This window comes from Sinocyclocheilus grahami, unplaced genomic scaffold (genome assembly GCF_001515645.1).
Source record: "Sinocyclocheilus grahami isolate Dianchi unplaced genomic scaffold, SAMN03320097.WGS_v1.1 scaffold399.1, whole genome shotgun sequence".
Taxonomy (NCBI): Eukaryota; Metazoa; Chordata; class Actinopteri; order Cypriniformes; family Cyprinidae; genus Sinocyclocheilus; species Sinocyclocheilus grahami.
Genome location: NW_015505578.1, coordinates 171,476 through 199,445, shown reverse-complemented (window position 1 = coordinate 199,445; position 27,970 = coordinate 171,476). Strand labels below are relative to the sequence as shown.

General features: G+C 35.5%; 1 protein-coding gene and 1 long non-coding RNA gene across 2 annotated transcripts; one reads left to right on the top strand and one right to left on the bottom strand.

The window, feature by feature from the left end:
- The first annotated feature begins 10,146 nt into the window (after positions 1 to 10,146).
- On the top strand, positions 10,147 to 13,916 carry LOC107550464 (arrestin domain-containing protein 3-like). The gene is made up of 6 exons (XM_016231747.1): positions 10,147 to 10,530; positions 11,236 to 11,296; positions 11,842 to 11,989; positions 12,892 to 12,988; positions 13,120 to 13,376; positions 13,664 to 13,916. The coding sequence occupies exons 1-6, from the start codon at positions 10,275 to 10,277 to the stop codon at positions 13,802 to 13,804; spliced, it is 960 nt and encodes a 319-aa protein (XP_016087233.1). The 5' UTR covers positions 10,147 to 10,274; the 3' UTR covers positions 13,805 to 13,916.
- LOC107550465 (uncharacterized) lies at positions 12,866 to 26,967 on the bottom strand. Its single transcript, XR_001604670.1, has 4 exons — positions 26,902 to 26,967; positions 21,339 to 21,345; positions 19,020 to 19,024; positions 12,866 to 12,875 (listed from the first exon to the last, which is right to left on the bottom strand). It is a non-coding gene; the product is annotated as an uncharacterized lncRNA (long non-coding RNA).
- Positions 26,968 to 27,970: the final 1,003 nt, after the last annotated feature.

Below are 27,970 nucleotides of genomic sequence, written 5' to 3'. Positions count from 1 at the left end.
GATCCCAGTTGAGGTTTCGTCGCTTGCATGTTTTACGCCCAGAATGTTTTCATAAACAACTAAAAAGTGGTTTGGAACTGTTATATGTAGGCCTACTATTTTTCTGGTTTACCTGAATTTAGAGTGAACTAATATAGAAAACATGACTAATATAGCAAAATATCGAAAATATTGAGAGCATTTTATCAGAAATAGTTTTTATGGTCCACTGTAATGTCTGTATTCTGTGGGTGGAGTTGTATTGGAAAATTGATTTGATTTGTTAAAAGGATAATAAAAATTACAATATAATGAGGTCACTTTTTAACCAGTTTGTGTGTGTGTGTGTGTGTGTGTGTGGTTAGTGTAGGGCGATAGAAAATACAGTTTGTACAGTATAAAAACCATTACGCCTATGGAGAGTCCCCGTAAACCACAAATGCGAGTATGTCTGTCTGTGTGTGTGTGTGTGTGAGTTTGTGTCTGGGCATTGATGTGTGAGTTTAAATTTGGGGTGTGTCACTCACATAATGGTGAGTAAGAAATTATTAGGAAATGTGTTCAAAATGTGCAATTCCTGAAACAATTCTTCTAATGTATTTTCACATATCTATATATGCTGTATGAGATGTTTATCAGATCATTTCAATTAAAATAGTAGCTAAGTCCTGCATCATATCTACATAAAAATAGCTATATATCTATACATATATAGTATATAATCCAAATAGAAATAACAGAACAATATTTTTTACAAAAAATGTTGAGGTAGAGTAAGTCCACATGAAGACTTGTTTAATGCATAAATTGTGCACAAGTTTCTCAGTAGACAACAAGGGTGTGACTCTTTAAATTTAAAGACAAAACAAGGGAAATATATTGGTGTTTATGTTTTTGAGACATACGGCTGGCATTTGATGTGGAGAGCTCTGTTGTTCATTTAAAACCCTTTTGAAGACAAACTTTCCTGCTACAAGGAGGGATGTCAAACTTTGACACAATACAAGAAAATAATTTCAATATGAATTAGCATAACAACAACAAAACACACACACAAATGCGGCAGGCTACATTTAGAAAGCAACCAAAATCAACAAAAGCATAACAACATTTGCTGATGTGGTCACATTTGGTTTTTGCACTGTTGGTATTATACTATTATACTATTTCTCACTTCATACAGTATTTCTATATTCTGACTTGCTGACACACTGTTAATTTTTATGGTAATCAAGTCCTGTAGCTATAAATATTTATAAGCTGGGTTAATTTACACTATTATTTCCATCAGTCATATACCCAGATTTCATCCAGATTGCTTATGTGGAAACATCTGTATCTGTTTAAGTACGGCGTCAAGTGAGCAATGAAAATACGGCTCCAGGGTTGTACAGAACGCCGCAGTGTTTTTGCTAGTTTACATCCCAAAAAAAACAAAAAAACGCCTAGCACACAACCCCAGCATCTTCTGCTGGGAAGAAAATATATCAACATGCCTTGTTTGGCAACAGTAAATTTACCCTTTATTTGAGAAAGCAATTCTCATGCCATATGTTACAAGGGGAAAGCACAGCAGAAAGACACAAGTTATTGCATTACGATAATGAGGATGTGTGTGTGACGTCAGTGTGAATGTGACTACGCAATAACACAGTGTGGTCTGAAAAGATCCTGTGGGAAAACAGTACGCTACTGTTCACCTGTAGAGTCGATGTTGGACGAGGCAAGGAGCGTCCACGACAAGTCCACCTCTTCTTAAACTCTCAGGGTGAAGCATGAAAATAATTATGTTTTAAATGTCGCAGGCAGAGATTGCTAGCAATAAAACAACCACAGCTACATAGTCTGCCCTACCCTGCCCTGGTCCTCCAGCCAAAGCCTACACAGACACTGAACCCTCACACTTGGCTTTATCCCGCTCCAGCAGGCTGCTTTTTAGGAAAACAATGCTCTAATAATATTTTATGATATGTTTGGCCCATGGTATTTGTGTTACGAAATGGCTGAACAACCGAATAAACTGTTCATAAATCATTGAGAGTAATTTCGTATCGTGTTTATCACCAATGACCACTAGAAAAATGGAGGGCTGCACCCCAGCTATGTATTCTATAAAAAGATGCTTATATCATTCAGCTAATTGAAGGGGAATACATCGTCCAGCAGACCAAATCACGTACTGTAATATACGACACAGGATTTCTATTACTTAATTTCTCGAGAAATGGTCTGAAGTGTCATTGTACTCCCACTGGAGTGAACTGGTACACCAGAAAAGTTTTTTATTTCCTCGGAATATTATTAATTTAGTTCACTTAAACCAAATTTAACGCAAGCTCACATTTATCTGCCCCTATTTTTAACCACAATTCAAAATCCAGTCAACAACCCATGCATAGAACCTACTTTTTTCCCCCTTTTTTGATAATTGATTATACTCAGATGTTAGTCACAATATGATCTATATTATAATATAATATATATAATACTATACTATAATATAAATCTGTCATTACTTCCATTGCATCGCAACTTTAAAACTGTAGCTCACCAGGCTACAAAATATAAATATAAAATATAAAAATATAAAATAAAATCATAATTTTAAGTAGTTACACTAGTCAAGCTAGTCATTTGAAGAAAAAAAACATAATTAACTAAATTTAAGTGACATTAAAGTGGGAAATGTATACATTAAAAAATTTCAAATGATTTAATTCATCATTTAAACAGTGTTTTATTTTTGTTGGCACAAAAACAATGAGGTTTGTGATTGGCAAGCGATGACGATGTCCATAAGACAAAAAGGTCTTATCACAACTGACACTATAAGAGTCAAAATCTTAATTAAACAGTATTTTTAGTACCCAAGTAGAGAATGCAGCATTTGAGCACTTATGCAAATAACCAAACTGTGTGAACGTAACTGAATACAGCAAAAAATGTATTAACACTGTGTTACTGTGTGAACATGGCCTCTGTGAATCGACTGAATCATTTTAGACACATCATCTGCTGCTGCTGTGTTGACATACTTTTCCAGCTGCAGGAAAAAAACAATGTTAGACAAAGCTACTCTGCCGGTAATAAACAAAAAGTAGCATTTTTAGGCTTTTATCATCGAAGGGACTTGCTTTATGCTTTGCTACTAGCGCAGCAGATGCGGACTAGGTGTTTGCATAAGAGGTTGAATCATTTCCTGTGGCTACATACAGTATGTGATGACATTAGGATGTAAGTTGGGCTTTTTTTTTTAAACAGAGGGAGTAGGATATGAGCCACCATACCGGTCAGATACCAACACTGGCACTTCATAGAAAGCTTAAGTCAACAATTACCCAGGCTAAATATGGAACAACATGATGACATCTACTCCCTCAGGTTGAGCATGAAGTATCCTGAGTCCAAGATTTCTCAGCTTCTCCACCCTTAGGAAACTGGAACAGTCACCATCCATCAAAGTCCCTTGCAGTTTCAGAATGAGATGGATTGACACTGACTCTATCCCATCACCTGTCAACTACAATCCTTCCTCGAGAGAGCCATCATCCTGACAAATCAGCCTACTTCCACTTCCATCCCTACCTATACTGGATATACGCTACAGCGGGTCCTTTGTCACCATATGTAATGTTGTGCTGCTTACACACACTATCTCTTCCTATTTCACACACTATTTTTATATAATAATAATAATTGAAAATAATTGCATGCCAAATCAGCATATTAGAATTTTTCCTAAAGGATCATCATGGGACACTGAATGAAAATTCAGCTTTCACATCATAGGTAAAAATTACATTTTAAAATCTATCAAAATAAAGAAAGTTATTTTAAATTGTAAAAATATTTCACAATATTATATATTTTTTTATTTTTGATCAAATAAATGCAGCCTTGGTGAGCATAAGAATGATTAAGAATATTAAATATTCCATACTTTTGACTATGGACTTTTGACTTTTGACTTTGATAGTATATAAAATAATGCATTCAGATCAGTATCCAAACCAATAAAATACACACCCACTAAACAAACAATACACAGAGTAACACACAAAATCATGATATCATGATATTATTTATAATATCATTCAGTGGAGATGAAGTTCACCTGTCCCACAAAACTGAAGAAGGTCACCACTAAGTAAATAGTCACCGCACAAAGAGCTGAGTAATACAAATCAAATGTAAAGCATTATTATTTAGAGCCTAAGAAACTAGGATGAAAAGAAAAAACAACATAAAAAAATGTAAAGTCTGTGATCCATGGGATCAGTGAGTCAAAGTGCTGGTGTTGATAAATCCCATGATGACTCTTTCGTCTGGCTAGAGAGAACTTCTGCAAATCTTTTCATAGCACAGGCATCACTGCAATGATTCATTTAAAGCCCTGAGATACAGAATAATTAGGTATTCACTTCTCAGAATGATGACTGTTGTTGAACTGTGAATTAAGTATTAATTATCAGTCTAAACAGCATATTCTACATTTGTTGTAAATAATAAAAACAAATTAGTGTCTGTCAGCAAAATCATTAAATAAAAGAACAGTAATAGAATTGAGGCCAAAGTTCACAGGAACACATGTGAAGATAAAATAAAGTGGTGTGCACAAAAACAGGAGACAGATGTTTTTTTTTTTTGCTGAGCATTAACCGATAAACTTTGTAAACTTTGCACAATATCGAGAATTTACTGTCACTCCAAAGTAGCCACAAGCTGAACTCAGCAAGACAGCAAGTGGTGGTTTAACATTTCCATTTCCAGTAAAACCACACTCAAAGAAAAAGAGAGAGAACTATTTGCAATGCATAAACAGACTTCAGAAAATCAGTTTAAAGGGCAATTAGGTCACATTCAAATGAGATGAAAAGAAACAACAAAAACAAAGTGGGATGGGGGCTAAATCTAAAAAGGATGGATTTTTCCAATGGCAGTCAGTGTGGACTGTGGAGCGAAAGAAGTGCGGTTTGAGCGGAAAGGATTCTTTAAGTTGGCAAAGAAAAGCAGTTGTAAAGCTATGGTTGATCTCTCACTGCCGCAGTGAGAGGGATGGACCACAAAGCTTGATTAACCCACATATAATTAGAGCTTATTTAACATGTTGGAATAAACGGGACTACGCCTTTATAACAGTTGAAATGTGTTTATTTTTCTCTGTGAGCAATGTCTGAGAGGCACAGTAGTCAGAAATGTCTTCTGGGAGAGAATATCAGGTATTTATAACTTAAAAACTGATTTTCTGAGGTTTCAGGAAGCCAAACATCCACAACTTTCACAGTCTTTTTGACCTGTTTAGTAGCAACAAAACCCCCCCAGTATCCACAAACAACAACACCATCATCATCATCACCATCATGAAGTTTCAACTTCATGTTTAAAACAACAGTTCCTCTCGGTGGAGCAGATTGGGGAATTTCCTCCTCGGCTTGAGTCAGGACTTAGGAGCAGCTGCTAGCACGACCTACACAATACAGGCCCTGACAAGACAAAGTGAGGTAGATTCTGTGTTTTTATGTGAGGTTAGATAAATTGTCACCCTAAGGTGAGCATATTTTCTGAACCACTAATTTGTAATACTCAATCTGCAGGAATGTTGGTGTTCAGCCATATATAACACATTTGCGTGCTGACACAAACACAACACAGTGTGGCAGGAGAGAAGCAGGAAGCGGCTATAAAGAAGAAATAAAGAACTATAAATAACTATAGGTACAGTTATAAGCCAAAACAGGTTTATTTTTCTGTATTTTATAGAGCTATTCCATTTACACACATAATTGCATTGTGCAATTTAAATGCAAATAGGGAGATTTATATAAAATGAATCAACATACAAACATATTTTGTAATAAATAATATTGATAATCATTTAATAATTACAACAATTTATAATAATAATCATTTAAATTATTTTAATATATTAACGATTAATTTTAGAGTAAGGTAAAATTGTTTTTATGGTATGTTTTATTGACCAAATAAGTAAACATTCTTTTTTGCCAGCAAAAAAAAACAAGTAATACATTTTTAGAAATGTATCTAGGCCCAAAGATCATAAAATGTGTTTCAGTATTTGACAACTATAACAATATAACAACAATATGACAACTATAACAATCCTGGTACATTCCTGGTTTTCCACATAATGGCAACACATTATAATGAAACACCCACACCCTGGCAGGCACATATGCAGGAGTCCCCTTTCCTGTAAGTGATAATCATCTTTAAAAAAAAAACAAAAAAACAAGGGAACTCCAGAATCATGTAATCCACTGAGGGTGACATTAACATAGTTGAAAACTGAATAATCATTTTCACGCCCTAACTTCATGAAACAAATCATAATCTAAATAAACCAGTTTCAACATAAAACTTTAAAAACAAATAAAAAGAAACAGTGGCACATTTTGGGTTACAAAATAATGAAGCAATCAGTAATAATTGAGGTCATGATGCCGTTTTATGTCAAAGCACTCCTGAATGAATTCAAACACATTCAATTTGACCACTAAAATAGGCTGTTTACACCTCAGGTGTGTCAGGATGCAAAGGTGGTTACCGGCTACTAAATTACATTGTCTAAAGGTCTGTTTGCATTAATTGGCCTATTAAATTTGACTCATTTATTTGATTGATTTTTTTTTTATAACCGGTATGCATGAATATACCTGTAGAGGGCACTGTGTATCTCTGTATAACTTTGTGGACAAATCATTAACACACAAACCTTTGTATATGAACAAGGCAACAATACTGACATTTATTGTAACAATCTCTTTTTAAAGTAAACTATCAAAAAAAAAAGCAACTTGCATGTTTTCAAACAGCAAATTTGTACAGTCTACCAAGTAAAATAATCTGTCGATCTCTGCCATCTGTTTCTAGAAATACAAAGAAAAACATCTTTCAGATGTCAAATCACTTACAGCTCACACAACTGACATGATAGAGACACACAGCCAGTCAGAATGGTTTTGAAATGCACAACACATTAATGCATTCTTATAAATACAACTGGATTCCTACATTAACATACATTTATGTATGCATGTGTGTGTGTGCGTGTGCTTGTGTGTGTGTGTGTGTTTGTATAATATGTGAGTGTGAGAGTGTGAGAGTGTGAGGGTGCCAACGGATGCTGAGGTGCTGGAATTCCAAGAGGAAGGGCTTCATTACACCAACAGCTGTGACCTCACTGCCCTCTATGTGTGCTACACTGATAGCAGAAACTCTTCTGTGTTTACTTATTGCTTGTTATCATACCTTTGTGTCAAATGAATTTGTATGAAGATTTCCTTTTGGTAAAATGGTTCAAAGAAGTGTGCTAGATTGTTTTTGTTGTTGTTGTTTTTTACTTTTATGTGTGCTTGCATTTGCCTAATCAATTTAATTACAAAAAATTATTTAATGTTCTCCTTTTATACTTTATACCTCATAGCAATTTATAGATCGGCTTGATTGCTGGTCTCTCTGCTCCACTGTTTCTGTCTGCTCGGGGCTTTTAAGCCTGATGTCTGCTCCATAAATATTGCACTGTACTATTGATCTGCTCTGTTGACAACCTGCCCCATAACATCTCTGTAAGCTCATAATTTTACATGGTGCTTGTTTGACAATCTTAGAGGCATAAGGGCCAAAAGGGGCCTCTTTTTTTGTCAGATGTTATCTTGAAAAACTGTAGACCAACATTTGTCCTTTATCCATATTAAAGAGAGTCTAGATCTCAGAGTGCTTTTTATTCAGATATTCAGGGCAAAACCTGGTGAAGTCCTGAAGCTGAAATACCTTAAAAACACTATGTTTAAAAAAAGATCTGCCACATGAAAACATCTACAACAAGGAATATTTTTGTTCATGTTGTGTTGGTCAATAAACTTTTAGGGCTTACTCAAATCCAAGAGGATAGATATTTATCTTTCTCATGCTTTAAAAGCAGCCAAAAGTTCCTGTGCGGAACATTTAGTTTTCAGCATCACTGAATCGGCTCTGATGTAGTAATGTTTATTCAAGCTTAAGCCTGAATAAATTATTGGAGCTTCAACTAGAAACACTTTTACCTCATTCATACCTGCTGACCCAACTGAGTTAGATAAGAGTGAAAAAAAAAATGCTGTTTTCTGTTTTCAGTGCTGTTTCTCTTATGCCCTACTGAAGGCCATTTAAGATTAGACTGCAGACCTTAATTAGAAAAACATGGGGAACTGTTCTGGTGATGAGAACAGTAAGCACTGCATCAGTCACATGGGAGTATGGGTAAATAAAGACTAAAAAGCAATGCTGTATTATATTAAAGCAATTAAAAAATTCCTGCCTGATAGCTATGTTGACATTATGACATGAAATCATGAATGTTCTCTCATTAACTCATTACAATGCCCAGAGGCTATAAACATCCAATCATTTTGCTTCAACCTTACACATTTTGACAAGTCATCCTGCTTCAATGATTCACATGAAATATAATAACAATTAAAAATTTTTTTAAAAATCTGTTGAGCCATTGAGGATCAGGTCAACTGTTCATTCTAATCTGTATTTAATGAAGAGCTGAATGTGACACATATATTTATCATGACTAATGACCCTGCCCTTGAAAAGCCATGACTATATCATCTTAGAATCATGTTACAGATGTAAAAAATCTATAGACTCAAATAACACCCTTCTTGCATATAGCTTCAGAGGTATAACAGTGATAATATCGTGTGGAACATAAGACAACTTCCTTTCCATACATTACACTGATGTCATGGGTCTTTTCACTGATGCCCACACATTTGTGTGGTTAGTCCACTATTAAACACATTATGAAAGCAACTGACCTTGTTGACTTGTCCTTTTTAAGTATGTCAAATGGAGGTAATGGAAAAGTGCAAAAAAAAATTAGGAAAATTAATTGAGATTTTGATAATGTTATAATATTACAAACTAACTACTTCATGGTGGAATCTAATACTACAATAAAAAAAATAAATTAAAAAGATAGATTCTTCAATAAATAAATAAATAAACATGTGAGCTGCAATATTCAATTCATCAACACATAGGCCTTAAAAGAACCAAAGACTTAAACTACTTCAGTCTGTGTGCATTGAATTTAACATTATAATAAATTAATAAATTAACTTTTCCATGACATTCTAATTTATTGAGATGTACCTGTATTGCAATGTCCAACAACAGAAAGAAAATTAATTTAGATGTTGATTATGTCATAATATTATAAACTAATTGCTTAATGGCAGAATCTAATAGAACACCTACATTTTCACCAAATTCTAAAAAGGCAGATTCTTCAATAAACTGAAACATTATATATGTGAACTGCAATATATTCTCCACAAAACACACATCCTGATCCATATTCACTCCACTCACTTATATGCAACTATAAAATAAACTATAAATGTTTTAAAATCAAGCTTACTTGCTAACAAATGGGAGTCATACTTTTTGATGGGCAAAAAAAGAGGCCAGATTACATATACAATTTTAACTATTAAAAAAGAACAGGATTTAGTGAACAAGAATAGCTTTTAACTGTTTTTTTAACTTATTCAGAGTCCTTCCTTCATTATTAACCATTTCATTACCATCACATATGTATTATATGCTTGCAGAAAGAAGAAAATGAGTCATGGCAAAAATAATCTGCCATTTAGGAATCCTGTCGAAATTTCATCCCACATATTTCCATTGAACACTTAAACAACACTCACTCACTGTCATCTTAACAATACCTAATTTCGTGAACACATGTTCATATGCTTAAATAAATAAGGCCAATTATCACACAATAGAAAGTGATTGCGGTTCAAATTCTCTTTAACCACAAAACACACATCCATGATGAACTGCACTGATTAAAGCTCAGGTTTGGAGAGCAGGTGCACCAAGAGCAGAGGGATCTTTTTTTTTTTTTTTATGAACCATGTTCACAGCTCTTCATGTTTCCTGCCTCACAAGGCCGCTGTTTATGCTGCCATGCTCTAAAAACAGCTGTTTTTGAACAAAAGAAATACATCCATGTAGAAATACATCCAGCTCTTTCATTTTACTGTGTGGTTCACTTTCAGTTTACCTGCTAGACCTGTTGACAAGAGGTGCGTCTTTTCAAGGTGAAACCTGTTGAGCCAGTTTGGTGAGCCCTCCGTCAGAAAGATGCCAACAGGTGTATTTTTAAAAGACGGATATAGAAAACAGAAGGGATCATTACAACCCTGGGCGTCATACAAATCCACTTACAGCAGCAATATAAATTCAGACTTAACCTGTTGTCCCAGGAAATGACGATCCGGAACTTCGCTATTGAGTATGATGCCTTAAATGATCGCAACACCTTCAGCAATGGGGATACTTTGGTGGGCAGAGTTATCGTGGAGATGTCAAAGGAAACCAAAATCAAGGCTCTGACTGTCAAGGTGAAAGGCAAGGCTGATGTGTCATGGACTGAGACGCAAGGGGAAGACAGTGTGACATACTGGGATAAAGAAATTTATTTCTCACAAACTCAATCTGTCATACTGGAGGATAACGCAGATGGTAATGTCTGAATGTTATAAACATTCATCTGTTCAAAACAATCTTTACATTTAATGTCATGTATTCTAGTGCAATACAAAGACTGTATAGTTAGAAATAGAGAAACATAAAATACTGGACAACATTATGATTGTGTAATGCGGTCTGCAATTCTCTTCAAAGTTTTGAGTTAGCAAGATTTCTCTTTTTAAAAGAATAATACTTTTATATAACAAGAACACATGAAATTGATCAAAAGTGAGAGTAAAGACACTTATAATATGACAACAGTATTACAATAATATTTAGTTTAAATGCTGTTCTTTTAAACATTCTATTTATCAAAAAATCAAAAATTAAGCAGCACAACTATTTTCAACATTGATAATATTAAATATTTATTTGAGCACAAATCAGCATTATAGAATGATTAACGAAGGATCATGTGAGTATTGGCCTCGAAAATGTCAGCTTTGTCATAATAGGAATAAATTACATTTTAAAATATATTAAAATAGAAAACTGTTATTTTCAAATATAGTAATATTTCACAGTATTACTGTTTTAGCCTTGGTCAGCGTAAGAGACTTGTAAATGTAAAAATATTGTAAAATCATGTAAAAATCTTATCAACGACAAACTTTTGAATGGTAGTGTATTATTAAATAAGTATATGTAAGGACAACATTGACAACATTATGTAATGTGTCTGTATCTTTTTGCTAGGCTCTGTAACTCTTGTGGCTGGTAGACATGTCTTCCCTTTTGCCTTTCAACTTCCCTACCAGTAAGTCATCACCTTCTTGTCCTGCAGGCATTCAGTCTGGTTGATAGATGCGACTTATAGATTAGGGTGACCATACGTGCCATTTTCCCAGGACACGTCCTGGCCAGGATTTCTATATTGCCTAAAATATCTAGGTTTTGGCTTTGTTTGCGTGTGCAGACCAATCGGTGTATGACATCAAAATACCTCGAGAGCATTTTGAAAGCATAAGGAACCATCTGTATGGTATTTTGATGTCATACACCGATCGGTCTGCACACGCAAACAAAGCCAAAACCTAGATATTTTAGGCAATATAGAAATCCTGGCCAGGACGCGTCCTGGGAAAATGGCACGTATGGTCACCCTATTATAGATAGACAGCATATACTTTATTGATTCCTGAGAGAAAATCAATCTTCCTTTGAAACAGTCTCAGTTACTTTTTGCAATGTAGCCAATACTTCAATGTGCTATATCCTGTATGTTGAAATATTGATCTATCATATGATGCAAGTTTCTTTCTGAAGACTGTTAGTCATCCATGCCAAATCTCTCTCTTTCAGGGGCCTGCCTTCATCTTTTAAAGGTGCTCATGGTAAAATTCATTACCGACTTTCGACAAAGTTGAGCAGGTCTATGCGTTCAGCAAATAAAGCTGAAGCAAAGTTCACCTTCGTTGCAAGAGCTGATTATGTTCAGTCAACACTGATGGTATGATGACAGTTTTTAACAGTTAGACTAGAAAAAATATTGAAAGTCTCATTTTAATGCATGAAATACAAAACAGACATATATGGACCAATAATAATAACATAACTTAATGATGACAACTTTATCATAAAATAGAGGTGGGCGATATGACCCAAATCTTATATCATGATATGAGTAATTTTATTATTTTATTATTTGTAATTTTATAATGATATCTATATATATCACAATAGTTATTTTTGCTTTAAATAAGGTCTTTATTATATCAAAAGTTTTTTTTTAATTCAAAATTCTTGTCCCCAGTGTCAACATCACAAAATCTAATACTAGCTTAAATATGTTTTTAAAAATGACAGACAGCAGGAATATTAGACTGCGGTCACTTTAAGAGCTGCCTGGATCCAATGTACTGCGTTTTCTTTCTTAGCTGTTTGCTTTCACTTAAGACTTAAATTACTGCAAGGATACTGTGTGGGTATTTAACCGTTCAAGGCTTATAAAATGGCAAAAATAACAGTTCAATACTCCTGTGCTCTATGAGCACAGTTTTCATGTGGGCAAGCCTCTCGGACAACACTCAGAAACAGTCTCTCAGACAGCGAGCTTATATAGCGAAATGAGTAATACGTTTTCGTGACCACATAGTACAGCAACGTCATGTAAGCATGTAACCGTGTCCGTGATAGAGATGATAGTCCAAAATCTCTACCGGCTGACAAATTTCTACCGCATAATTGTGTCTACTGGTATATCGCCCAACCCAGACTACATTGTCCTGTTGTTGAAACAAACAAAAAAAATGTTACTCTGTAAAAGGCTACATTTAAATGAACAGATTAACAGATGTAACTGTAACTTTATGGATGTTAAGTAAGTAACCCTAAAACTTTCATCCTCTGCAGGCACCTCAGCATGGCAGTAAAGACAAGAATGTCATATTTTTTGCCTCTGGAAATATTTCGATGAATATTTTCTTGCCAAAGACAGGCTACCAGCAAGGTAACCCAAGCAATATACCCAGCATTTTGGTAAATTAATGGATCTATCAATTTAAAAAAAGCATCATACAACATAGATAACTGCTTTGATTAATTTGACAAGCTGTAATACAATATTTATATCCCAAACAGGTGAAAGGCTAGTCGTCAGCGGTGAGATTGTAAACAGCTCAACTCGAAAAATTGTGCCAAAGTACATTATCTACCAGAAGCAAAGCTTCTTTGCTGGAGGCCAGAGAGCTGTTCATACCACCCAGATACTGAAGGATAAGGGAGAGCCTTTAGTGTCCTCCACCAGACAGAATCTGTCGAAAGTATTAGTCCTTCCCACAGAAATCAGCACCACCATCCAGAACTGCAGAATCCTCAAAGTCGAGTATAGACTGAAGGTAGGTACCAGAAAACAAGACAGGCCTCTAGCACGTTTCCAAAAGAGTTTGATTTCTTTTCAGCAGCAAAAAGGGTTTACTGTACTTTGTACTCAGGAATGTTGCCGATTTTTGTTATAGTCTGCTTTTGTGTTCTCATGAAACAAAGGAATGGAAATAAAAGTGTTTGAGTGCACGTTACTTCAAATGAAAAGCGTTCATGAAAAAAGTATGCTTTTTTCACTGTTCAGATTTTGTGTAAGTTTCTCTCTCAAAATCATCTACAGTATAGTTTGTTTCTGTTGCAGGTTATTTTGGATGTATCGTTCACTAAAAACCCTGTGATTAAAGTCCCGTTGATCGTACTGCCTCTACATGAAGGGACCTCATCCAAAGAGTCGGAGGCAGGACTACATAGAAACCTGGCCAAAATGAATATTTTAAATTAATATAAGCAGTGAGCACTAGATTTGTTTGCACTTTTGTTTTACACTTATTGTATCCTACTATAAAAAAAAATTATTTTCAAAAATATGAAATCATATATGACAAATAAGCAAAAACGTGATATATTTCTCATAATTGCATTTTTTTTAAAGGGAACAGTTTACTCAAAAATGAAAATCCTGTCATCACTTTTTCACCCTCATGTTGTTCCAAACCTGTATGACTTTCTTTTGTTTGCCAAAAACAAAAAGAAGATTTTGAAGAATAATATGTTCCACAGGAGAAAGAAAGTCATACAGATTTGAAATGAAATAACAAGTAGTAAATGATGACAACATTTTCATTTTTGGGTGGACTATCCCTTTAAAATGAAGAGAATTCTAGCTCTTTTTAAATAAATATATTTTATCGCTTCCGTCCATACAAAAAGAGTACAATAATGCAAAAATAAATAAATAAAACATTAATGCATGTATCCCTGAGAGTGCAATGGTCTTTATTGTTGGCTATAATCTCTCTTTAACCTCATTTGTTATTAGATCAGCTCAGTTAATTCAACGAAATGGGAGAGTATGTCATGTTCCTTTTACAAAGCGAGCATGTGAAGAGAAATGGAACATCAGAAGGGCATTTACCGTGACGCTCAAGCCCTCATGCTGACATAAATACAGAGGAAGACTCTGCCTGTAAGCCTGGAGGCCACTGAGCTCTGACGGATATCTTCAACACAGCAACCTTTCTGCACCAGAATCCTACTGCTCTTTGCTGTGTGTACTAACTCACAGCTTCTCAATTCAGCGCTCAACACACACTTTAGCATAGACTGAAGGATGTGCAATCAATATTACAGCTAATCTGTGACCTTTGACTCCACAGCAAAAGATGAAATACAGAACGTCTGAGCTTTGTAAATGGAGGACACTGAATTTATCTATTCCATCAGAAGAGCCCTTTGATATATTTGAGCAAAGTAAAAAAAAACAAAAAAAAACACCATTCTTTAGAAATAATAAAACAAATGAGTTATTTTAAATAATTAATATTCTTTTAACCCTTCACTGTTTACAACACCAACATTTAAAGATCTATTTCACTTGATTTCTACAATGTTAATTGGAAAGTGCTTATACTGTAAATGATCAGCAGCCATCTTTAGATGACAGTGATTGGATGAGTTTAGTATTTCGCCTCCCCCTGCTGGAAAACAAATGTCGTTACTTCTTACTTACATGACTTGACAGTTTAATAGTGTCTGTTCTCTGGTGCCCACCATGTAATTGTAGTAATTCACTTATCGAGTAGAAATCGTTAACTGCTGTGTGTGTAGGCTTGTACCGTCAGTAAATAATGTCACAACATTAGACAAAGCTCACGGGAGGCTGAACATAGGCAGTTTATTGAAAACCATTGCTCCAATCTAATTACAGGAGACGTGAGGCTGATATCTTTTCTGTGAGAACTAACACAAATAGGTTAATTAGGGCAGCATGATTGAATTATTGCATTTGTTTAGCTAAACCAGATGACCTTTAATTAATCTTTAACATTAAGGCAACAGTGGTGACATTTACCGTACAATCTCCTGTGTGAAGTGGTCTCAAAATAACATGAGTTATTGAATGGCTAATCCTAAACTGCAGCTTCCCAGGGAATACCTTTATGTTATTGACCCACATTATCCAATACACTGCTAAATAAATAACAACTGATTAGGTGGAATATCACACATACCATGATGAACATTTCTCAGCATGAGGTGATTCCATAGTTGGCCTACACTACAGAATGTTGCTTATTTTAGTGTCAAAGAGACATGGGCTGTTTCTCAATTTCCTAGAATGCGAAGAACAGACTTGCCACATTGAAAGAACGAACTCGGAAGGACATGAGGACACAGAGCCTGAGATGTGCTGAGATCTTGTTGCTTAAATGAGTGTCTCAACACATTTTAAGCAATGGGACAGCACCATCCAACGCGCAATAAATTGTGTAAATGAGCATGCATATTTAATGTTACGTATGCTTTGTCAATGTTAAGATTCTTTTTAATATGGCAATAAAAATATTGCAGGCTTTCCTCAGGACTTCATCACTTTATTAAAATGAAGCCAAACAAAATGACAAAGGTTATTTGCAAAAGCTGTCACATATTTGTGAGCTTGCAGCAGGAATCTATCAAGTCAGAACAAGAGAACTTTAAAGCTCACAGGCTTCTGTACATAGTCCACCTGCAATGACTTCTGGGATTTTGATATTGACGTTGGTTCTCAAGTCTGAAATCAATGTATCCTCAATATCAAGAATCCAGGTACTTTAATGCTTCCTCTGTACTTGTGTTCTTGAGTATTTAAATTAAACTTTGGCAGTTGATTATGATGTAGAGCAAGAACACAAGGACACAAAATCAAACATATATTGAGAAACAGCCATTTGCTATATTTTGGGTAGTGCTATATTGAAATATACTGTGGCTGGTCTTTACATGCCTGTCAGATGTGTCATCCTGTCTTGGCTAGAATAAATTGCAGTGTGGACCAGATTTATGCTGTTTAGTCAAAGGTCTGGCTATGCGAGATTAGTGCAATAATATAAGAAGAATTGTGACATCTTGGCACCATGCAGCTGTGAAGGATATCAGTTGGCTACAGGACGGGTGAATCGTACACCACATGCTGTATGCGGCCTGATTCTGTTACCACTGAGATTCAGATTAAATGTATTCTTTACGGATCATAAACTGCAGGAAGAGAAAGAGGTCTGTCGGTGTGACTGAGCTAGAGCGGTCACCGCACCTCATTAGGTTCAGCATTTAGCCTGTGTTTGAGCAAATTTATGAGCAGACAGCTGTCACAGTTTGCACTTACTAATGAGAGGTGCAGCTGATTTAAAGTCAGTGAACACACTCGGACTGAAGGGAACTCATCAGTGACCCATTATAGGCTCAGAGACTCAAATGTCTGTAGCCTATATGTCAAAACTAATATGGTTTTATAACAACAACAATTATTATTATTATATCCAAGTTATGATCTTTGGTATTCAGATCACAGATATTTTCAATAATAATATAATATAATATAATATAATATATTATAATATAATGAAATGAAAAGGAATTTTTCATATCAATGCTGGTTCTCAAGTCTGAAATCAATGCATCTTCAGTGTCAAGAACACATCCGGGTACTTTCATGCATCCTCTGTACTCTGTAGCTAAAAATGTATTTAAACAGTATGCGTTGCATAGAATGTTATTGTTCATAAAAAGAGCTTTAAACGAAGATTGCTTTTTCTCTGATTGGTTTGATGAGCAGGGAATTACATGATGAACTCCAGATGTTTGGGTATTACTATATAAGGCAATCAATTAAACTCATTTAAAAGTGAGATGTGTACAAGCTGCTCTTGAAAATTAGATGAATTACACTAATCAGAAAAGCAGATCTGAATCAGTGTGAAGACAATCTAAATTACAGATGGATGGCAGTGTGAATTGGGAAAACATAGCACAGCAGCTGAACACCTCATTATTCTTCTAAATGAAAAAGGATATTTGATAACAAACAACAGTACCCACTAGAGATGCTAGACAATGCCTATTTATTTCTCATGAAGATGGCAGGCCATTTCACTTCAGCCATAATTAATTGCATGTGGTAGTTCGGTGTCACATATAAGACATGCTGGGAATAAAATGGTCCCTATAGGAAGGACGCTTCCATATTTGCTTTGCTGCAGGGATTAGGATTGCTATATTTTACAGCTTTATATTCAAATATGGGTGCTTTGCATTTTAAGGATTTTTACACATTATTTAACACGGTTCAGTCGTTCAGATCCCATCGAATATATGGAATGACTGCATGCTCTCATAAGCAGAAGAATTTTGCACATGTAGTAATTCAGGAAGTCAGGCATGAACAGCTGTTTGTCTGGTTAGAGGGGGAAGGGAATTTGAAGAAAAAAGTGAGAAAGGGAGGACCATCTGTTGTCCTTGTGCAGACAGAATAAAATTTCAGCTGTTCCCAATAAATGGCTTCAATTTGTTGCGTGCAACGATGCAAATCACAAGTCCTTGAGTATTTTTAGGATTTTTAAACGAGTTGCATTCTCAAATTACTAACAAAAAATGTTCTTGCACTCAATCATGATAAACTAAATCTAAAATGGAGATTTAGTTAGAGATCAAGGGTCAGAGTAGAAAAGTTTTGTGAAATGGAGAAACAACAATTTCTACAAGCATTAGCCATATTAATGTCTGAAAGTGAAATTTTTATATCTCGCAACATCTGTTGCTTTTTACCCATTACTCTCTAATTAGCTAGACAGTTTTGGGTTGAAGTTGAGCAGAAGCCATGCTGTATCCCTGAACACTGAAACAAAGATGAATTTGTGCTGTCCTCAAAAATCTGCATCTATTGCATCATCTACATTTATAGTACTTAAGAGATTTTGTTGCTGACAGATGAATGCAGTCATATTCATCCTTTGTCTGTTCTTACCTGAACAAGAGCCAGAATCTGTCTGGTGATATTAAGATCAATGGACCATTATGTTATTTTATTACTTATACGAAGGACTTTTCTCTGTTTGCCTTGAGACCTAAAAAGCTGCAGACAGATATTCCCACATGGTTTTGGGCAAGTTTTTGCAGGTCGTAAAGCTTGAATTCTCTCGCTCTTTGCTGTGGGGATCTTTCTTGCATTAGAGCCTCAGTTTTCTGAGCAAAATCCTTGAGAAATATGTGAAGTGTGAGTAATGCTGATGGCATGTTTACAGGCTGAGCTGTGTCCAATTCTCTTCCACCTTCTGTTCCAGTATTTTCTCAGTTGATATTTGATGTTTGGAATATTTTGCAGTGGTCCACATAAGGGCTGTTGTCAGTCCAAGTTCTGGATCTGGCTGAGACAGCTGAAGATCAGATATTTTTAACGGAATGTCTCATAAAAAAGTTAAGTTATATATATATATATATATATATATATATATATATATATATATACATTTTAATAATAATTTCATTAATTTGAAATAAATAAAATAATTGTAAAAATTGTCCAAATAAAAATAGTCCCATTGACAACAACATTATAATAACAGCTGTTCCTTTAGCTGTTTCTTTGAATATCTTTGAAAAAACAGCACAGGTCATTGATGACTTCACATGAGACACATATTTGTTTCTTACCCATATTTTTATATGCATATTTCCAGCACTGCTGCTTTCATTGTCTCTCTTTTGTTCATTCCGTGAATTGATGAAAGGGGTTAAACTAAGACTACAGTAAGAGAAATATGACACATCCCACATGGAGCAAAAGGCTCCAGACAACTCTTTTGGTAACCACCCTCATATGGACTAAGTGTGATATATGTTTTGAGCTGCGTGCATCAGCCAAACAGCACGCCCACCTACACCCACATCAAAACAATGCTGTTTGGTTCCCCTTTAACCACCTTTAACCACAAGTCCTTGGAGTCTGTGTACAGCTTGACATCAGTGCTTAGTAGCAGCCTAACCAGACAAGGAAACAATGAGATGCTTCACTCACCAGCATTAACAGGGCTATATAAACCACTGCTTTTTCAAGAGAAGTGCACTCCAAAAAAAATTTAATTTTTCATTTTTGCTCAGAATAATGACAATTTTCATACAACAAGTTTGGTTAATTAAATTAGGGTAATTTAAATCAGTATGCTGTTCATAGTGACCTCAGTTGTATTCTCAGGTGATAAATTAAACCAGTCATAGTAAAGTTTTTTGACAACAAGTTACCTCTTGATATTTCGGTCAGCGATTTCGGCTCTCAAACTATTTTGGCTGAAACCAAAAATTCCTGTTTTGTGCTGTTTTGGCTGAATTTTGGTGCATCACTGGGGAGAAGAAAAACTTTAATTTTTCTGTTGAACATCATAGAAGATATTTTGAAGAATATGGGTAACCAAACAGCTGATAAGGATAAAACTATATGGATTCAACTTGAGGGTGAATAAATGATGACAGTTTTTTTTTTCAATTTTTGGGTGAACTAAAACTAAAAACTCCCTTAAATTTCGACATTTTCTCTCCTCATCCAGTCCAATGCAAACTGGAAATCCCCTGCCCTGTTTTAGGAATGCAAAGGAAATTACTAATGGATTAAGTACAATTCTGTTTCAAATTGAATGCAATAAAAATTAATTCTCACAAATTGTCAAATTACTGTATTAGCTCATTCTAAATAAGTACATTATTAGGGCAGTCCATCTGCAAAGACACCTGCACAGAGAGAAGAACTGATGTAAAGGTCTGTTGAGACAAAGACGTTGCACCTTTCTTTACTTACAATAACTGTGCAAGCAAATTAACATTTACACCACTGTTGTTTTTTTTGGTTTTTTTAATTAATGCTTGTATTCATTATTAATGGATTCAACTGATCCAAAGGGACTATCTATATCTAAAAATAAATGCTGGTCTTTTAAACTTTCCATTCATCAAAGAATCCTAAAAATGTATGATTTTTCACAAAAATATTAAGCATCAAAACTGTTTTCTGTTATCATTTGTTTGATAACAACAATGTTCTTTGAGCACCAAATCATAATTTTAGAATGACTGAAGAATCATGAAACACTTAAGACTGGAGTAATGGCTTAAATCATTATGGCTTCAAATTATCATCATATTTCACGATATTATTGTTTAATATATTTGTAATCAAATAAATGCAGCCTTGGACAGCATACGAGACTCCTTTCAAAAACATTAAAAAAAAAAAACTACCAACCCCAAACATTGTAACAGTAAATAATTTTTAAGAGTTGCATTTAAAAGCATTTCAGTCTGACTCCTGGGGCCCTCGAGCATTTCACATTTCGGATTTCTCTCTTATCTGACGTACTCAGTTCAACTCGTCCGTTCATTTGTAGAGAGCTCCATGACCTGAATTGTACATGTCAGATTAGTGATAAAAAAGGCATGCTGGGGGTCCCTAGGAACAAGAATGAGGAACACATGATCACACAACTCAGATCAGCTTCATGCTCTCTGAGAACACAAACTCACTGTGTAAAACATGTAAACACAAACCTATGTGACCCTGTACCTCAAATGCTAAAACATGGCGCTAGCAACAGCAAGGTCATGAGTTTGACTATGGAATCCATATACTGAACAGTTATAGCTTGACTGCACCATAACTGAAAATACCCTGCCATGTGCAATAAATCCTGTTTAATTTGTGGCTCTCCACAAATTCGAATTGCTAATATTCCTTTCTCAATGGCAAAAACTAATTGAAAAATAACCTGTGAGATTATATATGCTTTCGTCAGGTCTCATACTTTATCCCATGACCCTTGGTGACACTGCATATACATAGTTTATAAATATTCAGGATTTTTCCAAACCTTTTCATCTTCAGTGCCATCTCACCCAGTGACAATAGCGTTCAGGTCACACCAAAATACTCTTTGTTCTGGTGGTGTCTTGCGTGAGTTATAAATAACTTTCTTTCCTCCAGAGGTGGCTGAGGCTAGAAACAGCTCTCTCACCCTCTTCCTCAAGTGTGAAAGGCGCTACACCCAAGATTTCACTGCAGGGGTGAAGGAACAACCCACCCGCCTCATTCAAAATAAATCACCTTTGCCCTGAATACTGAACCTCTATTACCTAGCTTAAATGTACTTACAGTAAATATAACCATCCTTGAACACTATTCTAAAATAAATTGTGTCTTGTTGGTGCAGTTTCAGGCAGGCTTCAGTGGAGATAATTTATTCTGTTTTTAGTAGGTCAGGTGTGAAACTAGAGGTGCTAGACTAGTCATTTGTGCTTTAGAGTGAGTCCCCCTGCAGCACAAAATAGAGAATGACAGTTAATTAAAACAAATCTCACACTCAGTTTTCACATCTCACACTACTCTGATGAAACCAACTGTGCATAGATTTTTTTTTGCAATGTTTTTTTGAAGTGCAGTGTGCTGCTGTCTCCACCCATCGGCAGACAAGGCTGCATTCTTATTACCGTTTTATGAGGCCCAGAGTGCTATAAGTCAGCAGAGCTAGTGTTAGAACAGAGCTGCTATCCAAAGATAATTTCACACAGTCTCTCATGCAAGAAAAGTACCATAAAAACGACAGCTTAAAAAAGAAAATGCAAAGTGAAAGGTATCTTGAGCTAGTGTTCATTGATGTTGTTCAGGTCCAGCTCTATCACTGTATGAGCCAGATTCAATTAATAACTTGAAAAGCTGCTCAGAGAATTTAAATAGAAAATAAATTCTAGGTAATGTTTTGGATTTATACAATTCTAGTATTCTGGTCAGAAACCAAGGGGTGGATATTTGCTGGATAGCATGGCTATATTAGCCCCTGTTGGTAGATGCTGTAACTACATCTAAAAAATATTTTTTCTGCCATTGACAATCATTACAAGTGAGCCGTCTATTCTGACAAAATATTTTTTTAAAGCAAATATCACTAATATTTCATTATATTATAGCAAATGTTTTACCAGCCCCCAGCTCTTTTATTATTTACAAAAATTCCCTAGCAGGCGGTTTGTAGAAATTAAACATTATAATTTGATTTTTCCCACTTGAATATATGCTTATATTAGCATGTATTTACAATATATTTGCATATAAGTTTACTATATATTTTTCTTAATGTTTTTGTCAAAGCTGTAGGTTTACATGATTTTAAATGGAATAAATTGTTATTTATTCATTTACTCTTAAATGTTGTTTGCCTGTTTCTGTGTCAAGTTCATAAATGTTGTGATCGATCTTGGAGTTGGCTGGTTTGTTTCATAGCATGTAAGTCTTAGGTAATAATTTTCTAAAACGTCAGGGGAGAAAATTTGTAAAATTATCTCGCAAGTCATCCACGCTGCTGAAAAACTGGACAACCCCTGTATGTTGTGCTCTACTCTAAGAGCAGAAAACCTTGATTTGCTCACTGTTGTGTGTAACCAGAAAGGAAGTCTGCAAAATTTGCACATCACAAAAGTATGCTCTGCTCTGTTTTAATATTAATATACATTCATAATGGATTTATTTGCTGGTGTTGAAAATACATTTCATTTTAATATTTTATCTACTGAGGAGTCATGCACCAACTGAGTAGAAAAAGAATAGGAATGCTGCCATGGAAAATAATAGGAATGCTGATGGTTTTATTTCTCCATGAATGATAGCACCTCTTGTCATTTAACAGTAAAAAGAGCCTATTCTGAAAACTGATTCTATTCTGAAAATACCTACTTTGTTACCTTGTGGAATTACATAGAATTGAAAAAAAGAAAAACATGTTCAAAATATAATCAACTGCCTGTAAAACTCACTTTTCTTTAAAGAGCCGTCACAATCGACGTTCTGCTACAGCGTAGCTGCCAGAGAGTCAGATTGTATTTTGACTGGCCTATTGCTGCAGAACTCAGTGTTAACGCGACAGCTGTTGAGATGAGAAATGCACAGCAAAGCCAGGGAGCAGAGATGAACACTTGTCTTATCACACCCAGTGAACAATAAAGGTGTGTACTCAAAAGGGAGTACCTGACAGACACTGGCTGGGAACCCATGACAGCACCAGGGGTTATCACTAATAATGCACTCTCTCTCACTCTCTTTCTTTCTGTGGCTTTCGCATATCTAATCAGACCTGAGGCAGAAGTGCTGAGTCGTTGCTGACTGAAAGCATGAACAAATGGTGTGTAACATGTTTTTGTTTCGTTTGATATAAATTGCTATGTACTCGCGGCATCCAGACAGAACCATTAGCATTACAAAATCACAAATCAGCTGGAGCCATGGAGCCTTCCATTAAAGAAAAACACCACAAGCACTGCTTTGACCTTTACGCTTGCTGATGTTAAAAACAAACACAGATTTTTATCCTGTTAGACAGGTGTAGGGGTCACCTTCAGCAAAATAACTCAGCGTGTTAGAAGAAACGCTATGTAAATATGACATATATATATATATATACACATTTTTTTTCTTATTTTTTTTCTTCCCTGGGCACCAGAGGGCTTCGGTCTTTTTGACATAGTAGTAATTTAATAGTGAACATCTATCACAATCAGGTAACTGATGTATGTAGAAGTGCGGCGCCCCTAGCATTTGCCTATTCCGCCTATGCTACAGGCCGGCTCTGTGGCAGCTAGACAAGCACCAAACCATCTAAGAATGGTTAAAATAGTTGCAAATGTGATAATTAAATTAAACATGCAAACAAAACATAAATAAATTTAGACAGACAGGAAAGTAGTTTTCCTTTAGACAGGCACAAAGTAATTTTCAAACCAAAAGCAGTAGCTAGACAGCATGCAATTTTGGATGCAGCATATGTATGTGTCCATATGTGTGGACTTTAGAGTGCTCAGCAGTATTTTCAGCATAGAACAATGAACACAGCATGAGATGTTATATCCGATTTGAGAACAAATGACTCTTATGAACAGGCTGTTATTTAAAATAATAACCTGTTCTTATGACTTAAATAATAACAGGTGTTTCTTAATAAGTCAGCTCAAAATAGCTCATTCAGAACCATTGATGAATTCACAGTTCACACCCTCACTGACTGAACAGTTACTGTGATGTATACTTCAGACTTTGAGACTTTACATTGGTCTAGACTACACTTGTTCAAAAGTCTGCAATGATGCATTTAATTGATGAAAGTGACAGTAAAGACTTTTACATTGTTACAAAAGAGTTCAAATAATTACAAAAAAATGCTTTTAATTCATCAAAGTATCCTGAAGAAAACAATCTGTATCTCATAGGGATGTAACGATTCAGTCAACTCACGATGTGATACAATTCACAACAAAATGCTGCATTTTTTTTTTTGTGTGTGAAATTGAAATGTCAAAAAACTAAATTGAAATTTTAAAACAAACCTCAAATCAAATAAATAAATAAATAACACAAATAAATGATACCTCTTCATATAATCAAACTAAGGCTTTGGCTGTGTTCTGTCCATTTAGAGGCAACCGCTGCATTTTAATCACGATCCAAACAAAGATGCTGCATAGATGCGAAATTTTAAGCAAAAACAGAATGGTCTGACTTTAGCTTTGTATAACTACTACATAAAACATATCTGCATGAAACAAACACAGCAGACGGGCTAAATGAGACGCAAATTCACTCTCTGACAGCAGGTGGCGCTTATGGAACAGCAGCAATACAGCATTTTCTTAGTTACCACTAAGCAGCGCTGCACTTATGAACATTACTTTAATATGCATTATACAAAGGCAAGATGAAAAGAAAATGCCATCTAAACTTATCTAAAGACAGTCAGTTCCTCTCAGAGATATATTCATATAAACTCTCACCCCCAACTGTATCACTATGAGTTTAACACCACAACCAATTTGAATTGTCACACTTACATATTTGTATTGATTTTCAACTGGCTTGAGTGAATCGTTACATCACTAGTATCTCAGTGTCCACAAAAACATTAAGCAACACAACTGTTTTCAACACTGATGATAATACTGTACTTAAGCACTAAATCGGCATATTAGACTGATTTCTGAAGGATCATGTGACACTGAAGACTGGAGTAATGATGCTGAAAATTCAGTTTTGCCATCACAAGATCCAGACTGACCTGCTGTGTTAGTGGCATCATGGCAATGGAACTGACTGTTGTGTAGTGGCACTGCTTTTTCTCTTCACTGTATTCTGCACACCTCCTACTGAAAAGAGCAGCACTGCATGACTCCAACCAGCTTCATCAAAAAAAAAAAAAAAATTCTAGCTGAGCAGTTTAAAGCTTAAGGATTAAGCACAAGAATAAATCACATTTCAATATATTAAAAAAATAGATTAATTAAAAGCAGTTCTTATTCATATGACAACATGTAATTAAAGGTACTGTACATATTGCACTCTCAATATAATGTTAATATATTCTAAAACAACAAATATTTTCTTGTAGCTGAAATGGTGTAGCTGAATTATGAAAGACTCAAATCCTATGTTTAATTAAAAATCCACTTGACTCAATCTGAGGAGGCACATGCCTCAATTTGAAGGGGCCTGATGCTTCTTGCCCCTTCATCAGATTCCTTGAATAAAACAGAAGATATTGCGTCTGCGTATGCATGCCAGTTATTGACTGCACTGCCGGGAGATGAAATCTGATATTGAATTTGTACTGAATCATGGTGAATTATTGACTACTTTATTTTTAGGCAGCGGCGCATTTATAATTACTCATATAATGACTGCCCATGTTTGACGCACTGGGCTTTGATGCAATTTCTGGAGGCTCTAAACAGGAACGAATGAGAGAGAAAGGGGCATTGTCGCAGCTGCATTAGCAGTCTTGTTCACACACGGAGTCAAGTACAAGAAGAGGGTGTCCGGTGCTCGGGAGAGGAAAACACTTCACATATGGATGCACAATTGTGTCAAATGCCGTTTTTCAACAGACCCTCAAACACATTCACACAGACAACGCACAAATATAATGTACTAAATGCAGGAGGACTGTCCCAGAGGGGGCTTCATTTAGCAACACTCTGCTTAGCCAGGCAGACTGAAATGCCCCTCAAAGAGCAAGTCAGTCAATCCTGATGTTGATAGATGGCAGACTGAAACAAGCATCTTGGTCTCTCAGGTCTGTCTGTTTGACACGCTTCAAGTGTGCTGACTGCAAACCTTATAGTTTCACGCCAGACCTTCACTGATGTCTGATCCATATTACACTCAAAAATCAATTATAAATCACAAGCGCCAATCAGATTGACATTTACAGTTTTGTTTGAGGGATTTTTTGAGAATTTCTGCAAACAGAACTATATTTTTCTTACATAGATATTTTCTTGTATAGGTTTGTATAAGTATTTTTTATGAGTATCTTGTATAAGTTATTATATGGCCGTGTAATAATCCATTCTTATTTCTGAAAAGACATTTTATTTTTTTATTTTCATTTTCTATCTTTCATTTAACAATTTTTTTTCCATGTTAACCTATTATTGTGATGTAAGCTGTCTTCAAAAAACGTTTTGCCTTCATAGACAGCATACAGCAGTAAGAAAGCAACAAGGCATGTCCGAAACCAATTACTGTCACATCCTGTTAACTGAGATCTTCATCTGATCGATTTTTGATGGCAGCACAGATGTATCCTTCACTGCCTATGATATCCCACTATCCTGTGCATTCTTATTCTGTGACAGTTTAGCTAATTAAAAATAAAGATGGTTTGTTGGTCAGTTTGTGTATAAATGCATGTCTTTGACCAACTTTTTCCACTTCTGATGTCATTTCTACCGAGGAAATAAATATTTGCTTAGTTATCACCAAACTCTCTCTAATTTGTTGTAGATTAGTAAACTATTATGCTGCGTCATAATGAAATAAGTTTCAGTAGGTTATGTGCAAATGCTGCCTGCAAAGTTGTTGCCTAAAAGACAAGAAAGGCAACAAGTCAGTTGCCTAAGCTATCAGACGCAGTCATAATCAATTTTAGTTACATCTAAATGGTATGTCAAAACCAAACAAACTATTGTGGTGAACAACAGTCAAGATGGCATTCCAAGGACCAGATTATGGCAGGGCCCCTCTCTAACTGCCGGTGTCGAGGGAGATGTGCCACACTGTGATTGGATCTTGGTGGAGGAACATAAACAAATGTTCAGAACCATCAGATAAGATGCCAAGACAACTGCCAGACACCTCGAGCAGGACAGGAAGGGAGACCTTCTGCACTCACGACCACCTAAAAGAGGACTTCTCATTGGACTAAGGGTTGACCCTCAACATCACACCCAATCCTAAGGTTTAGGAAATGACTATCATAAAAATTCCTTCAGATCTCTGGATGCAACAGCAGTGGCTGAAACAAAGAAAGGCCACAAAGATCTATCCAAATCCATTCATACATATGTTTGGAGACCTTTAATAGACGTAAACTACAACGTATTCACGTCACCCTCAGATAAAGTACAGTTTACGTTGATGGCCATTGACTGTTAACATAACAGGCCTATTAACATATTATGGTATGAATAGGTGATAGTTCAACAGTTTCATATCATGTTTGGACTCTTTTTGCTCCCAATGAGGTTGGTAATAATTTGAAAGAGATTTGGTAAAGAAAAACTGCATGGGTAAAATGTTAAAGACACTGTTTAACTTTGTACTCCACTA

Bases quoted from the DNA above. Each gene is read 5' to 3' on its own strand.
- LOC107550464 (XM_016231747.1), top strand. From the start codon at position 10,275: ATGACGATCCGGAACTTCGCTATTGAGTATGATGCCTTAAATGATCGC. The intron at 11,297-11,841 runs GTAAGTCATCAC...TCTCTCTTTCAG, and splicing joins GCCTTTCAACTTCCCTACCA to GGGCCTGCCTTCATCTTTTA. The intron at 12,989-13,119 runs GTAACCCAAGCA...TATCCCAAACAG, and splicing joins AAAGACAGGCTACCAGCAAG to GTGAAAGGCTAGTCGTCAGC.